The sequence below is a fragment of the Pieris brassicae genome, chromosome 11, assembly GCF_905147105.1.
Source record: "Pieris brassicae chromosome 11, ilPieBrab1.1, whole genome shotgun sequence".
Taxonomy (NCBI): Eukaryota; Metazoa; Arthropoda; class Insecta; order Lepidoptera; family Pieridae; genus Pieris; species Pieris brassicae.
In genome coordinates, this window is record NC_059675.1 from 3,906,064 (window position 1) to 3,925,168 (window position 19,105).

The 19,105-nt window shown below is 32.3% G+C and overlaps 1 protein-coding gene across 1 annotated transcript in view; it reads left to right on the forward strand.

The window, feature by feature from the left end:
- LOC123716381 (homeobox protein dve-1) overlaps window positions 1-19,105 on the forward strand; it is a 71,139-nt gene that overhangs the window by 24,473 nt on the left and 27,561 nt on the right. The window contains exon 2 of the mRNA XM_045672096.1: window positions 14,030-14,198. Coding sequence (XP_045528052.1) covers window positions 14,030-14,198 — 169 coding nt within the window. The remainder of the gene's footprint in view (window positions 1-14,029; window positions 14,199-19,105) is intronic.

Below are 19,105 nucleotides of genomic sequence, written 5' to 3' on the forward strand. Positions count from 1 at the left end.
GCAACTTGTCCTCATTTAGTATAGATAATCCGATGAAATACTAATAGATTCATTTTATACTTTGTATCGACTTCTCTGAAACTAATATTCAAACATTCGAAGGGCAGACGCACACGTCATTTCATCGTTGTATTCAATCTGTATGCACTTTACTTAGAAATTGAACTGTCGAATAATAAGTGCATTGTGCGACCGTATACGTATCAGGGATTAGTGAGGGGAATACCAAATGTCGATAGTTTGCACTCATTACCACTTTTTCGTTACAGTTACACTCATTACCATGCTACGTGATTTGTCAATTCAATTGAAAAAATAATAACTATATAATATAATAAATTTATTCATTGATATCTATTAAATGTATATAGTTGCGGACATTACATGCTAATGTGTTTCGATTTATATGCAGGCTAAAGCGTAATACGCTCATTGTCACCCTGTCATTACACGCTTCTATCTTGCGCTTCTTAATCTGCCCAATAGAGCTGTGATATCTATTATCGGGGTCCTGATCGAGGTCATCGACTCATGTGAACATCGGGCGGCGGCGGCGCGCGCCACGCACTTCCGACGCGACGGATTTGCCGGAATCGGCGCGGGCGCATCAAAAGAGGTTGCAAAATTCGGACGGAGGCGCGCGCGCGTGAATCCATTTGAATATTATTTTTCCTTGCCGGCATGGGAATGAATCAACGTGGGCGATTGCGCAAACAATGTCGAATAATGGGTAGCTCATTGTTGTAAATTTTTTGCCAAAAACCCCACACATTTAAAGCGCATAATCTGGTCGTGCTGGGATTCTTCAGGGCATTATTAATTGCGCCTACCGCTTACGACGGTCGCAAGAAGTACGATTTAATTACGAAAAAATGTCGTTTCACAATTATAAAATGTTTTTTTCGGATGGATTCAGTGTATCTGAGATTCGGCGAGTCGAAGCCCACACGGGCTTTCTTACTACCGACATCTCACGTTTTTGAGTGGTCGTAATATTTAAATTGCCAACATAGCTCCCGCGGGCATACCTTGCATGGGAATGCGCGACGGCGATCGTCCAAACCAGCTCTCACCGAATGCGTCGTGCGTTGTCCAAACGCGGCGGCGCTAGCCCGTCCATCCCTGTCTAACTCGGAGCCAATGAACTGGCAAGACAAAGAGGCGTCGATGTAATGTAACTTTTGTTGGCTTACATGAGCGAACGCATCCCGCCTAAAATTTAGCATGGATGTGTTGCGCATGCGAAAATGTAGTCTGCGGGTGCGTCGGCGCAGGCCACGTCCGCGACATTACCTGATGATGCATATTAATTGAGGAGGAAGTTTTGTCAACAATATCTAATGTGCTCGGGTCACCGCGGCCCCATTGATTGATTTTTTGTTCCCGGTGCGTTCGAGTTCCTACATTATATCCATATAGTTCTCTAGACGCTCCTTTTAAATGTTGCATTATTGCATAATTTATGAGACACGTTGCGAAAACAATAAGTATGATTATTCAAAGTAGGTACTTTGTGATATCTGTTTCGTTCGCTTGTAATAAATAAACTAGGTTATTTTATGTAATCTGTGTACTTCAGAGTTAATTGCAGATAATCATCGTCAAAGTGAATAATCTATGGTTGATTATTGGATGGTTTATGTATTGAGTACATATTATCTTGAGTGTTTTGAGCGATGAACTTGTAAATCCGTATAGTTACTTATCAGTTTCCTATAATGAAGTGGTTGTTTTAACAGCCATGACGAATAATTAAATTCATATTTGAATTTGATATAAAGAGACCTTTTTAGTTTTAAACTGATTAATTATAGGAAGAAAATAACAGATTTCAATTTAATCTAATGAAAAGTATGTTCGCCGGAAATATATCAAAGTATTAGTACTGAAAAAATATAGATTAAAATAATAACAGATAAGGTAAATAGCGTAGCAGTTTAGAATTACGATAACGCGATAATATGAAGGTAAAGCTGAGATTACCTTTTTATTAGGGTTCCTTTGTCATTATGACTAAAATATTTATAGTTTTTAACGTATTTATGTATTATTACTTAGAATACGGTATCATTGAGTATACTTCTTATCATCGCGTTTTTTAGGCACGATTCAGCGTAAATGTAGGAATAATTTAAAAATCGAATTCGCGAAATACCTAATCGATAACACGTTCACACCTAGAATATTTTTTAAATAATAAGGAAAAAATCACAGTCGATAAGACACGTAGATTATTCTCTGATAATAAACAGCCGATAAAGTCGTAATTGACCGTTATCAGCTTAGCAACGGATTAATACACAGATTTCTTTTATCGTATCAATTGTCGGTATTACAGTACAGAGAGATTATAAGCTTAAAATTGCGCTGTTTTAACGCGATTAGATTTTGTCCTCTGTTTTTTTGTTTATCGCGCTTTAGTTACACTACGTTTTTCGAATTGATATTTATAATTCAATATCATTCATAAGATAATAATATGTATTTTCTATTCTAATATTATACTATAGAGTGGAGCAGAGTTTTTGCTCCTGGTTCATTCTACGCATTTATTTAAGAACTAGTACTTATCATATTTTTTCAACGACGTTCATAAGTTTTTAGTATTTATTTATTTTTAATATATAGATTTTCTATATGCGCTATATAATTTGAAATAAGTTTTTATATAGACCTTAATAACAGTAATAACTTACTTGACTTAAGATCCTATGTCCTTCAACTCCAGCCTTATCCATCTTAGGTTCTTTTAACTTGACTTCACGTGGTTCCAGCCCCTTTTGCTTCTGCAATTTCGGTTACTCCGGCTTCGGTAATTATGCTTACCAATGACGCTTGCTTGATAAGAAACGGGGAGCTGGTGTCTCCACACAGTTTTCCTAGTTAAGTCTAGGGTCGAGTTTTGCTGTCTCCGGCCAAATAACTGCTAATAACATGTATGGTATTATTGATAGATAACCGGACGGTATTTTTAAATAAGTTGTTTGAAGTTTGAAGAAATAATAACTGCATAAGTAATTATGTGTGGAAAACATTTGTATGACAGATATAATGGCTCTTAATAAGCGCAAAACAATAATTATATTTCGTAAAGTAGTCTTGTCCTTGTGATAAGTAAGAGGTGCCGACCCTGAGACCGTGCTCCTAAACAAATGTTTTATTAGCGCAATTATTACTTATACCTACGATAAAGGAAAACGTCGCGAAAAACCGGCATGTCTGAGACCACAAAATGGAAGACGTGTGGAGCACATAAAGGCTGATGTCTGTAAATAATCCCTAACTTTCTTACTAACTACTAAGTGACGTGAGACTTATTTTAAATTATCGTGATTTATGTGTCTTTTTACTCTTTAATGTATCTTTAATATTTTATTCCTGTTTAGTTTTTGTTTTAATAACTGTGTATTACATGTATTTTGCACTACTTGCCTATCTTATTTAATACATTTCTTTTTTCTTTACTCACAGTGGTTGCCTGGAAGATATCGCTCGTAAGCGATAAGGCCGCCAGTTGCCCTCCTTTTGATTTAATTATGTTAATTTTTATTTTTATTTTGTAGTGTAACGAAGTGTAAATAAGTAAATAAAATAAAATAAAAATAAATAATGATAATGTAATTATAATATTATGTATATAATAATAGATATTTAGATAATATTATTACGGTCTAACCCATTGCAACAACTTAAATAGATTCTACCCTCATTTAGTTTAATAAACAATAAAATTTATAAACATCTAATGACAAACAACTTAACCAATTTCTTATTGACACTGGAAGAAACTAGCGTTTAAGATACAGGGTAGGCCTAGTTTAAACGCAGGGGCTCATAGAAGTATATTATGTGTAAGGTTAACCAAAATGAATATTGTATCTCAACGTTTCGTTGCCTATTGTATGTTTACAAGCTTTAGAATGTAAGTACAAAATGTAATATTTTTTGAGTCAAATAAAGTTTTTTTTTTTAAATTTTAATTATTATTCTTATTTATATATTACCGTCTAAAATCTAATATTTTAAACGTTAAAAAAATTAATCAGCCTAGAGGAGTAAAATTAGGACGGCTGTCTGATGGTGTCGTGTATCCTGTCGTATTTATAATGTTAAGATTCTCATGTGAAATAACATAATTTTGTAATGGGAAACAAAGTTCTTGAAACGTACATATTTATTCTTTACTAGTGGGCCCGTTGGACGTTGTCCTGTCTTAACTATGAATATTGATTTCGAATAAGTATTATTAACTAAAAATGCTTGATGATATACAACATTCTTTGTTTGTTTTTCTGGTGCGCAAATAACTGGCCATGTGAAAAACATGGATTTTCAAGATTAATGCCACAAACAATTAGCGACTGTAATTATTTTATCAATATAAAATCTCCGTTCGATGCATTTATTTTAAACGATATTCACTTTTCTTACATCCTCTTAGAGCTCTTGCAGCACGCATATTGTCAATGTTATGTCAAACGCTATAAGGTTACAAGAAAAAAGTTTGTATGGTAAGAGCGCTATGCACTTAAAAAAATTGCTATAGTAACAAAAGTCATGATAACTTAATATGGTGGTTAAGTATTCTTATTTTTTTTAATTTTCCGCGCAATTTTCTTTCATAAAAACCTTCTCCTGATAATACCAAACACAACAAAAAAATAATTTGCGATGTCCAGCCGTTCAAGCGTGATGCCGTGACCAGGGGAATAGTAAATCATTTATATATATAGATTATGTTCGAATAACAATTAAAAGAAATATGATATATTTTACACGTAAGTAGATAATACAGTGGTAGAGTGTTGCAACAAGGAATATTCCTCATGTTAGCGAAAGCCGAACAAATTGAGTTAGCACTTTCGTCCAACCATTTGTTTCCAATTTGGTGCGTTCAATATTCCCATGTTTATCCCATCCAAAGATAGTGTAAATGACACTAATTATGTTTTTGTAGCGGGCTGGTGTTAATAGATTGCTCATACCAATACTGCTCCAAACTGGTACGAACAGATTTTAACGTCATTTGTTTTTCGTGCAACAAATTTTTTTACTTGGTCTTGGAAGACTAATTATTAAATTGGTTATGTCTGTGGGGAAGTAGAACCCATGTGACTGCTATACAAACTAATGCACTATAAACTAATATACAAAAAAAAATAGATTTAATTAGTATTTACAAAATATATATTTATTTTTTTCATTTATAAAGATTATTATAAACTAACTTAATGACGTGACTATGTTGTCTATTGACAACTACACGACATATGTGTGGATACACATAACGACCCGCTTTCACATTATGTTCATACAAAAGTGTTTAAAATACCAGGAACCTTTTAAAATACTTTACCAAAATTATTACAGTTAAATGTTAAAATACATATAGTAATTAACAAATGAATGTAATTGAGAATAACATTTCTTTGCGATAAAACTATAGACCACAAACAATTATAGATAACAACCACTTCCGTAGTAAATATTTACTACATAGAATGTGGGAATTAGGGAATTCATTAAAATTGGTGTCAAATGACGATGCATGTATATAGGTATTGTTTGCTACTGATATGATAATAAGGATTCTAATGAGAAACATTTATACGTTATATAGATATATCCAAAAGACTTATAAAAATCTTAATCATACCCTATTTTCTGCATAATCGCTTTTGTTATTTGTTTATTTTAAAATTTAATAATGTTCTTAAGCACCAACATTTTTATTTTATATTTAAGTTTATTATGTACTGTCTCCCTAAGTATTTGTTTTCCTAACAATGGTTACCTGGAAGCCTACTAGCGATTATGCCCGTTTGCCTTCTTAATATTTTTCCTGATTTTATTTGTAATTTTTATACAACGAATTTAATAAATAAATACTAGTTTTATAACAGTAATACACATTTTTGCACACACTACGTTGCACCCGAAACTATGGCAGTTGGTAACTATAATATTAAGACATCCTGACAGCCGAATTGAAAGGAGTGTCAGGCAGATGTCACAAAATGTATGAAAAATTACACAAACCTACTGGAGATTCTTGTCTTGCATTTTTAGCTATTTTATAAAAGAGCATAGCAATTCTTAAAAGGTCGGCATCGCACTTGCGAACCTTCTGGCAATGACTGAATATCCATGGGCGGCGTCACTTAACATCAGGTGATCTTACCCTGCCCGTTTGCCTCCTATTACATGTAAAAAAATCATGCAAGCTTGAAAAGCTACTTCAAACTATTTGTTAAGGCCTCAAAGTTAATTAATTATAGTATATATATTTATATTTTTCTTTTTTAAATGTATATAATAGTTTTAATTACAGCTTAATAATTGTTTAAAAGTGAACACTAGTAACACAATATTTTTTATTATCTTTAATACTGAAGTATTTGTGATGTTCTGTGCTAAAATATTTTTTTTATCGCATAAATATTCTATTTCATGCCAGTACCATGCTTTTGACTTTCTTATACGTATATAAACATCTCTAAGCACACAATATGTAGGAGATATCTTGTGAGTACGTTTCGATGCCTATCTTAAGACGCCAAATGAAAAGTAATTAATGAATAAATTACTTAGCGTAAATAGAGCCTGTGTAAGTGTGTACCTATTCGCATTTGAACTGTACTTGTTGAGATAGCCTATAGCATTTAGTTTTAATCCTATTAATTAATAATATATATTTCTTTTAAAGGCGTTTCTTTTTAATAAAACACAAGAGTGATAAAGGTGATCCTTTATCGAATAACCTTTTCGAGTTTGTAGTATATGAATAAGAATATTAATTTAACACACACTACAACAAAACCATCATAAAGAAACCAAAATCTAGCCTCAAACGACTTATGTGTCAGATTCTGTATAATTTAATGAAACGGTAAAACTGTTTGTCACATTTGAATCGCTGCGATTGCGATGTGAATAAGGCCACTGTAAGCGTAGTACAACGGATGTTTGACAATCGTTACATAGTATGCCCTTGGAATATATAGGCCCAGATGTACTGCGGCGTGCATAGAAAATGTACCTTCGGGAAATAACTGTTCTTGTGGGAAAAGTTTGTGTTGGTTCTGAGAAAGGAGACTGTAGAGGGGGTGAAATTAAACATTCATATAAATGAATCCTCGTAGCCACGGTGGACACGGTGGTGGTTTTCATTGGACAATTTGTGGATCATCTTCGAAAATAATTTTTGTTTGACAGGGAAATTAACATAAGTTTTTACTCTGTGTTACTTAATGCACGAAGACCATACTATACATGCGTATATAATACGCTTTTAATTATATACAATTTATCCAAATATAATATATAGTTTTATAAAGTAGAAAAAAATAAATATTAAATGTTTTATATTAGACTGAATTGGTTTATAATTAAATAGGATTCACTACGATGACATTTTATTTCGATTAGTAAAAAAAAATTCATTCTAAAAAAATCTACAACCATTCTCTCTTAAATTCATTATTACAAGCTGTATGTTCTATGACGTGGATTTTTTAAAACATACATTCAGAGAATATAAATTAAGCAACGGGGAGGATTATCGCTAAGCTAACTAATCGCTAGAAAAAAATTACCTAATAATGAAGACCAATTATACAAATACAAAACTAAAAGAAAACTAAAAAGTAATCTTAAGAGTCGAGAAATGAATATTCTACTCATTTTAAATATTTTTTATCTATACCGGATCTGTGCCACTGTCAGAAAATGTCACATTAAATTCAAGTACTCTGATTAAATAATTAGTATGGTGTTTTGTTATGTGGAAATGATAATCAGTACAATTTTTATATATTTAGTTACGGAGTTGTGGTTTAGACTTAGACAAAATTGTGAAAACTGAAGTTTTATAATTTTTAAAGGCTAAATTGTCAACGCTCAATTTGCCCTAGTTAAATTAATTTATACGTAAAAATGGTATACTTTGTTGAAATAAACGCGTGTATTACGAAACAAACCGCTTTGATTAACATAACGAGTCTGTGGATGTCATAAGGGAAATAATCATATAAAATCATTATCTTAAATCATTAAAAATAATCACGGAGTCAACAACGACCTCGATATTTCTTACTAAATAAAGCATTGATAAATATAAATCCAAATTTAACCTCATAATATGGGAGCCACGGCTCTCAGTAACATATTTTCGATGTGTGCGAATATGACGGATTTTTTTATTCTATTACTTGATACTTCAATACAATATGACTTTATTAAATAGCCGATATTTGCATATAATAATTATTAATAGTACTTCAGTCAGATAGTAGTCACTCTTGTGACTCGGTATCTGTGTGAGCGTTGTGGTTGGTGGTGGTGGCAATTTTTTTATAAATGTGTCTTTACGACTATCATGGAACATATGATCTAGCTTGACTTAAGACTTATAAGTAATTTGAGACCAACCTTTACTAATAAGGATTTTTAACATAAGAAAGTGTCCAATAACTTAAAGTCTCTATTAAAGGGAAGACATTCTGTTTTGGTATGCTATCAAGGTATCTGATATATTTGTAATATTTGTAAAAATAGCCATTGTTCCTGTCATGCTTGAGTACAAACGGATTGCTCTTTATTAGTATGGATTATACTTTTAATACCATTATTCTTTTGCTTTAAGTAAACAGCAAATTTAATTATTTTTCCTAACAACCGTGTGTATCAAACTTATGCGGCTAATTTGTTATCCCTTATCGCTTGTATCTTGCTCTCTGCGTATTTCGCATATCATCATTAAATGTTAATTCAGTTATATAACATAATTTTTATGACTTCACTAGCCGTTTATTAAGGTTTCGCAGTGTAGCGTCTCGTAATGTTACATATATAAAGAGGTAAAATTAGAAGGTTGTAGGAGGTGTACTGAACCGAATTTGAAAATTCCTTTATCAATCGAAAGCCTCGTATTTGTGAGTGTAATTTTTACCAGAAAAATTAAAATACCTTTTGAATTCTAGAGAGAAGTTGTAGAGTTTGATAATGCCTACAATATCTATAATGATTCATGAGGTTTAGTCAGCAAGCATAAAGGTTTGCGGGCGATACTGGAGAGGGTCGCTAAAATAAAGGTTGGGGGTATATACCCCCTTCAAAAAAAGGAATCGCTTTAATTTTAATTAAACTGTTTTTTTTATCACAGCGTACATATAAGTCGATATAAAGGCACCGATTTATTTTTATAAATAAGGAAAGGGATTGATTTACTGATGATGATAGATGATTGGTGTCTATCTGGTGGAGATGTTGGTAAAAATATTATTAATACATTAAAATACCATAGGGTTGATTTAAATAAACAAATGAAACATTTGAATAACAAGCGAAATTACACGCAATTAAAAATGAGTGAAAATTAATGCCCGAAAATAAGACTTGGCTGAAAGGTCTCGTTACCAAACCATAAAATTAAAAAAAAAACTAAGTTTAACTTAATAAAATATGTAGGAACCATTCCTATTGACCCAAGCTTCGTGTGTGTCAGGGAAAAACAGCGCATGACTCGTTGACAGCTGTAGAATTAAAAGATAAACTCGCATCTTACACAAATAGAAGATACTTCTAAACGTTATCTCGAACAAATAAGTGGGGCATAAATAATCGCGGCTCATAGCGATAGACAAAACGCGTAATGCCATGGTAAATGTTACTATCGTGTTTTGGTGCTTGTTTGTATGTCACCATTACGCAGCTACCCTGACTAGATAAGCTCGTTGTGATCTGTTGGCATAACTCAGATTTAGAACGTAAAGTAATTCTAAACATTTGTAATATAAAGTGTGGAATTAACAGGACAGCGATTTCGTTTTGCTTTTTGTCATGTTTGAAAAAATCATAGCAACACAATGAAAATATTATAATTTTGAGATTATATTCACAATATTGGATAAAACTTGACTACTAATTCTATAGATGTTGTTATATTACACATAAAATTTTTTGGTACTTCTTCTGCTTCTGTTAGCTGCGAGTGGATTTTGAGTATTTTGGCAAGTTTTTTTATGAACACTTTCACGGTAATGGGAGACTTTAGATTAACCCATAATTATACGTAAACCTGCCTCAAGAAACAGGCTATAATTTATAGACTTTAGTTTATAATGTCTAAATAACATCTCTGTGTGAAATTCATATAAACGTTTTGTTCTATTGATTGAGCTTTAGTATGAAGGCATAACAATTAGCCTAAAACCGCATTCATATTTATTTAAATAATATCCCACATTAGTCCCATCGGCACATTCTATATTCTTCGCCAAATCAGTATCGTCGTGAAAATATAGAAAAAATTAACAAGCATTTAGTGCCACAGTAGCATAACAAATACAGTAATCAAACATAATTGAGATAAGTTAGTAAATAGAGAACCGTGTATTATTCCTAATGATCTTTACGTGACATTCGGAGATTATGCCGACTGACAGCACTTGAGCTCTGTTTGTACAAGAAACTCGTGTTTAATTACGTATTAATAGTTTTTGTATGAATTATTACGTAATTGCCCAATACACGCTTTATAAAAGAGAAAAGTCGCAACAGTTGTAGTTAAATATGCCGTTCTGCAAATTGCTTCTTTTCGTATCGCGGGCGAGCTCGCTGAAATAATTTATTATTTTTTTACCTTTAATATTTATATATATATATATATATATATATATATATATTTAGGAAATTTTATAGCAATATTAATGTACTTGGTTGAGAAAATAACGTGCTCACGCATAGAAATCTAATGATATTTCACATCTACATACAACCGATATTATTAGGTATGGACTATAATTAGTGGCTCCCACGCCATATATTTAAAACAAATATTTAATCAAAACATATTATCGCTCATATTAATTGAGCGTTATCATTGTTATTTTTCTAACAAATATGACGTATAAAATTAACACTTATAACTTTTGACGCCGGTTGAAGGTTTTTATAAGACAGGTTATATTTCATCAAGATATGTTTGTAAAATATTCAATTTTACCTATTGCTTGCTCATTTTATGTAAAATTAAATCAGAATTATAAGACTGTGTAATTAATAGATAGTCTTTTTTCATTGTAATAAACAATACCAGAGACAAATGAGATTTACTGCAAACGTAAGTCGGATTATTTTTTTAATTAATTAAAACCGTATAAAAATATTATGGTCTTTGTATAATTCGATGTTAAATTTGTATCGTAATAAATTTATGATATTTAACTAGCAAAAAGTTGTAATATTGTAATAATTATATTTCCGCAAAGGTCTTAATGTTGAGAGGCCTATTCAGTATTAAGTTTGTTATAGAAGAGATGAGAAATATAACAATTATTGTTATGCATATGTACTTAATACATTCTTTAATTTAAATTTTCTTGAGACACAATAAACCTCCGTAGGCTCGGATTTTCCACCCTTTATTAAATTACACAATTTTAAGTATGATTACTTCTTTACTACGTATCACTTCTATAATTTTCATGAAATCTTCCATTCACCACTTTGATCCCGCTAGGTTTTTACATAACGGTCGTGATTCGCACTAGGCCTTTTGTGCTAAGTGTTTCATTGCTAATAACATGATTGTCATGTTTTTATGACGATTTATTAGCAACTAATATCCGACCGTTACGATAAATACGTCACAGCGTTCGTCATGGTTATTTGTCGTAATAAAAGTATATAAACCTTCTTTTAACTTTATATATATATATATATATATATATATATAAGGCGTTATGATCAACGAGATAGACACTTCACGACACGTATAAAAATTGAGAATTATTATAATAGCGTCTCAAAAATATTCCATAATCGAACAAATTAGTTACATCGAAACATCTAGCGAATTGCGAATAAATTGTAAGTTCGGCGAACGTATCCATTGTAATTGTGGTGGTAGCCGTGATTGCAAGAGTTAACACATAATACATTACAGTTTGTGTCACAACACAATCAGGCTGAGAGGACGAATCAGGCGCCGAGGAGCGTAATCTAGGTTAACAGGGGTCAAACGGCATCACAAATTCCAATACGATATTAGACAGATCTGTGGCGCGAATCGACTCTATGTGTGTCTATGGCACTTATTGGCTTCCTTATTGAACCACTTGTTCCTTTTAAAAATGGAACATAATTTCTGAGAAACCACAGCAAATTTTTCTGACAGCACTCGTGCTCAAGAAGATCTCTATGATTGTGATTTAGAAGAAAAAATGTTTTGTTGTTAATTTTAATTATTCTGAGTAGGTTCATAGACTCGATAGTAAAGTCATCAAAAATGTATCAACTGCTTAGAATTGTTAGGCAACAATTTCATTGATTTTATGAGGTATAAATTAATAATAATAATATGTACTAAAAACAATGTATTGTAATGTAAGCCTCATTTATTAGAATAGTTTATAGCTCAACGTATTTTTTCCTTTAAAGGGCAACAGTTTTTTAAGCTTCCACTCCAGGTGATCGAGAATAAAAATCTATAAGGGTCTTAATTATTTGACAAATAGGGAATCGGTCTTTAAATAGTTTAAGCTAATGGTTCCCTTTTAAAGAGCGTCACATTGCGGTTTATAAAAAAACATTAGAAACATTGACATGCTAATGTAAAAAACATTGGTAATAACGTATTAAAAAAATATCATTCTATTTATTGATTGTTTGACGAACTTATGGGGTATGACGCAAACATTTAATAGTTATTAACTCTAAACATAAATATAAAAAATTGAAAACAGGTTACGTACAAGCCTTCTCGCTAACAAGCGCTTTCTTCCAGTCAACCTTAGAATATCTATGACTTATTCTTCGTCATTAAATTTGTATCGGTACACATCCCTACTCATCGGTAAAGAAGACAGAGGCCGAGAGAAACAGCAGGCGTAGTAAACTCTCGGTAGGTACCCTTTTCAAGATTTGGTAGTATGGAAAATAAAATAAGAAACACCTACAGAGGGTAAAGTACATGAACTGCATAATTAAGAAAAAGAACATAAAATACACGTAACACTAGCTATAACTGAAATAAACTAACAAACAAATCTAATAATAATAATATTAATAAAAAGGTAAAAGCTAGTCTTAGGGTTAACGCTAATAATTAATATATATAAGAAGCCAAACATGAGGCAGAAGATAAATGTTCAAAAAGCTTTTTAAATAAATTTAAAGCACAGCAAAGAAGGAGTGATAGAATTCAGTCTTATGACTAGGGGTTTGTCTATTGTTATTATATAATAACATTGTTATATTCAGAAAAACAGAGCCTAAAAAAATAATAAAGATTTAAAACTTAATAATGTAGTAGGTACTGAAAATATTATTAATTTAAAACCAAATTATTATACAATAATCAGGAAACAATAAAGTTATATATGCCGATTTGGCAACTGCGGCTTATCTCAATTGAGATAGGGTATGAGCAATTATGGTCTGTGATGTAACTTTATTATAACCTAATCCACGGGAAATTAATTCATGCAATGATCTGTTTATCTACGTTCTAAATACTTGTTGGGTTCAAACTGCCAAGACGCACTTGATACGTCTTTATTAAAATCTTTTTATCTGATAGTCTGTTTAACCTCATTAAAGCGCAGATTCGCGTGGAGCCTCAATCATTGATTGAGCGTAATCAGTGCCGGCTCATCAACGATGTGCTGACGCAATATCGTCCAATTTATACGTCTAAAGTGGTACGACTTTTCATAGTTTGTATGTTGGCATGTGATTCCCTTGACATTGCGTCTACTGCTTCATTGATCATAAAAATGCTATAAAGTTGTTGATGATTTTGAAATCTAATTATGTGTTTTATATGTATTAAATGGCGAATTATTTTTTATGTCGTGTGTGTTAATCGTTGCCTTTTAGCAAGTAATACTTTCGTTAGAAACTTTTAAGTAAACAAAAAACAAAATCTAGTTTCATTTGTTTTTAACCCAAAGCCTTATTTATACAAATATTTTACATTGTCTATCTTTAATTGTGCTCTGAATATGATAGTAGTTTTGTGTTACAGAGCCTATCTTCAGAGTTACGTCGCAGTAAGAGTCCACCACGTCGCTCTCCTGAAGAGCGCGCGGTTCCAAGGCCGCCGTCCACGCCGGCGCATGAGCGAGCCTCGCATGCGCCACATCTCTCGCCTAAGAAGGAGGTCTTCAATAACCTGCTAAATAAGGGCATCACTGGTGAGCTTTTGTGTTTTAACAGATAAATATAATTTCCATACATATTGTATAGTATAGATCACGTTTAGGTACATTTAGAACGATGTTTGCTTTCGTTTAGTTATAGCCGTTCATGTCTTTAGAAGATATTTTTATAATTCTATTACTATTCAACTTCACACGTTGATCAAACTAACGGGTACGCGATTAAATCAAATAATATGCATAGTATTGTCTTTGGTTAAAATAGCTTTTACACATTGAAATAAAACAGTATTTTTAACCGGATTAAAGTTATTTGTATTATTATAAACTTATAATTATTACATAATTTTAAATTTTTCCGACGTTTCGCGTGCTTTACAGCGTGCGGTTACGGTGATCGTCACCGTTTTCTTACAAGATTAGTATTTCTGCAATCCCCATTTGTAATTTATATAATTAATTAAAATATATAAATCAGTGAATTGAACAAAAAACGATAATCTCCGTGTACCGATGAATGCACCGTTTATTCGCCGTCACGCGCCGACCCCTTCCTTTGTTCGGCTTCATCTCTGCGTTAATCTTGCCTATAATTGATTTACTGATATCTTTCATATCTTACACGTCAAATTTTAAATTAAAATCGATACTCTTAAATAAGATAAACGTATCAACATTTTGATTTAGGGAATTTATTAAACAACAAAATTACGCTGAAATAAGCTTTAATGTAATTCGTCCATGTATTTAAAATACCATCCGTATCACCTCGACGTCCGTCGTTTCACGACTGAGCGTTTTCTAAGGCAGTTTTTGCCGCGCACCACTACTATGTGGAACCAGCTGCCCATTGAAGTATTTCCGAACCAATTCGACTTAGGGTCCTTCAAGAAAAGAGCGTACCAATTATTAAAAGGCCGGCAACGCACTTGCGAGTCTTCTGGCAATGTGAGTGTCCACGGGCGGCGGTATCGCTTCACATCAGGTGAGCCTCTTGTCCTTTTTGCCTGCTATTACATAAAAAAAATGTACTGACAACGTATTAAGCTAAAACCTTTATAACCCGAACTACCATATCATTAATGTCATAGTTTTGGGTATCATGATTAGTCACGGGGGTTAAAACGACATGAATTCCATTCAAACGTTTTAATTCTCCACGTTGATTCCCTCCGTAATAATTTCCATTTATTCTCCACTCTTTATGAATCATAATCTCTAAATCTCCCATCTTTTATCCTTGTCTTTATAAAGTAAATCTGTCTAGCTCTATCCCTTTCAAGTTCTTTTACCCCTTAAATCTAATCCGGGACATCCCGTCTGGCTGTAAGGCGCCCAAAGCTTAAGCCGATGTACACACGGCACACACACACTCACATTGTGCAACACAAAACACCCAAGCTTATAATAAAGAGTATCACGTATTATAGTTAAAAACTTATCAGCGTTACGATTCTATAATAAATTCCATGTCAAAGAATCTAGATACGCTGATTCAAGATGAGAAAAGTTGTTGCATACAAAAGATATGATATTTTCCCATAATATTCCATTCGGCATCGCTGGTGAACATGCAAAGTTTTTCTACGCACAAGATATTCACGAGATAAACATAATTTCATTTCTACTTATCGTTACAAAGAGCGCTAAGCTCCGCTCGTCCGATTAGCTTTAAGTATCACCTGTCATATTATACATGCAAATTTCAGTCTTAAATAAAGGGATTAAGGCCCGATACATTGGATGAGAGATAAGAATAATATACTCGTAGAAATAACATACATCACGTGGCCCGCCAAAGACACGGTGGCGAGTTAATACCTAATGCTCCTAATCGGTTGATATAAATCATTATTAATTTCAAGTCGCCTGCGTCGATCCGCGCCGATTAGCGATTGCACAATAGCCCACGGATTATAGTGACGTTGGAGATATATCTTTTTGTCAATTCATACCTGGGTACCGTCAGAATGTTCATTAACTCGTCGCTTGTTTGAAGAGATACTATGAAGTAACATGTTTTGCGTTGCTAAAGGTTTTATAAAATATTCTTGAAAAGTGCCTTGAAAAACTAGTGCCAATTTGATAATATTGCTTACTTAGAGTATATAATTTCTTCTATTCGAATATATTCGTAATATAAATACAAATTTCCGATTTTCCCAAGTCAATTAAGAAAAGGTAAAAATATTTTTAGACTGTAGTTTTCTCGTCAAAAACTCACAGTTTAAGTAATTTGCTGACGCTTCATAAGCCTGTCGTATACAGATAAGCCGATTTCATTTTTATACTAAGATTTTTTATTTGAATAAGGTAAGAAATCTGCAGTTTAAAGTATTAAAATTTGACATTTAAAATGAGCACGTTACGATTCAAATAGATAAGAAATTAAAATTTGAAAATTATACAAAGCCTTTCATATTTCCTAAGACGTCTATCGTAATACGTAGACGTATATTTGTTACTACGAGTACAAAGTGTTATTCGTTTTACTACTTTTGTTCTGATACGACAATTAAACAGTGCTTTAATCAAAATAATATACATAGGATTGTATAACATTTCATTTCATTCGCATAGACTTTTGATAATTTATTTTAATAAATTAATAAAAGATTGAGAAAAAGGATAATGTATGTACCCTGTATGTTACCAATTGAACAACGTACTTGATTCCACGTTTCAGCAGCTCTAAAACCGAGACCGCTTTACTGGACATGACGTGTCGATTCCCATAATAATGTCATCAAACGACGAATCCCAAGAATGAAGCTTTAAGCTTAGGACTACGTGGGTGACAACAATTGGGATAGGCCTGATTCAGTTACAATTTTTATATGTGCATAATTGTGGTGACATATTATATAAAGATTCGCATTTAAATCGAAAACAGATAGCTGAGTATTAAATTACGATTAATGATAGTTGATAAGAACTTTAATATTAATAATTGGATTGGAATTAGTATTTTATTTAAATCAAAAATGCTAATGAGGATGAATAATTATTAGCGGATTATTAGTTCTAGAAGTATGTAATATGTTGCTTTGACCAAGGAATTATTAGGTTTTTAGTGTTATTTGTAGCTATGAAACAAAACTGTCTATCATTATTTAAATAGTGACTGGTCATCCTAAAAAGTTTACATGACACTGTGTTATTTTTTTCGCTTTGATTTGTAGTTAACCAGAACTAATTGAGTGAAAACAGAAGGAAAAATTAATGTTTGAATACTGTAAAAACGTCCCCAATTTTTTTCAAACGTTATTTAAAAAATCACTACATCCTGTTTCATTGATAACATCGCATTTTAATGCTAAAATAATTTTTGAAATGGTTCCATATTTGAGTTTAGTCGTTAAAAAATTGTCTTTTATTATTAATAATAAGATTAAGGAAATGCATTAAGACCACGACAAAGTGAACCTAATATCACTATACTAGGCACATAGGAAATTGTCAGTCATAGGGGAGTGTGGGGTCTGTTTTATCTCGGGGCGACACGAGGCTGATCCGTCCCGGATGATCCGGATAATCGTCCCGTTCCACTGTGCGGCTCTATCGATCTATATTACGACTAATAGTACTCAGTTTTAAGCTGAATATTATACAGTAATGCAATCTTTAATTTAATGAAAAAAAATTAAGCACAAGTGAAATTTTGAATTTGGTTTCAAAATATATAATGAAATAACAAATTGACGATCGTATTTTTATGTCTGTAATGCAATGATTAATTGTAAATATTTTTGAGATAAATATATATGAACATTAATAATGTTTTTGTTTTTTAAAAGAACTGGTAATCCGCTTCATAGTATCATTGGTAAACGTATTAATTATGTTCGTTAAACGCTTTCTATATTAAAGATATTTCATGTAAGAAGTTTACGTCTCTTAAATAGCGTGTTCGGTGATATCTGTCTATAAAAAAATCTCTTCGTATATATCTTGCCTATTTTCTACTGAATGCATCTAAAATAAATCCAAAAGAAGAATATGAAGCATTTAATCCAAAACCGACGCTAAGACTAAATAATTTAAATCGTGAAATACAATTTAAAATATCTAGAACATTTTTCGTATGCGAAAATCCATAATATTCTCGACCTCACTGGGATAAAATCCAGATCCGACGGTCGAGTAATCCGGCTTAGTCCTGATCCGTACGTCTACGTATACGTGTGTGTGCGTATACGTGATGACAAGAGATCTGTGTAGGGTTGCCACTGGTCCGCGGAATTTGAAATTATGACCGAGTCTTTGACTTAATGCTCTGAGATGCTCACTATGTTTGGCTCCGTTGAAAGTAATAAATGAATAACCCTAAGTTTAAATTTTTCATTTTAAGTTCTGAAATAGTTCTAATACAGACTTACCACATCCACAAGCCGAAAAATGTGAATTATAATAAATTTATACATATTTAATATTAGCATATTACCAACATTATAGATAAATGGTCTTCATATTTTAAAAGATAATCTTGATTATGACAGACTATAAAAATAGACGTTTGATGGTCAAGTCTCTAATCCTCGCCCGTTATATTGCGTTCGGTATCTTATTAACTCTTCATTATTTCGCCATATATATCTGATTTACGTGAGATTTATAACTTAGTTTACTACTCCACGTGGAAATATATATAATGTAAACCTTGTATGATGAAGAGAAATCGTGTGAAATTAGTCACGGAGGCGATTTAAGTTAATAAAATTAGGTAAAGACAACAAATATTCGAGTGGCTGAAGATAAGTGTGTCAATAACTCATTAGTTAAAATATATAAATTAGCGTAATCTATAATTTGGCGGTGTTTAGTGGAATCGTGTTTATTGCAAGAGCGAAAATTAATCAAATTCCTCTTTGCTCTGACCACCGGACACAGGTCATAGACTACAATTTTCCTTCAATAGTTTTAATGATTTTTATTAACAAGAC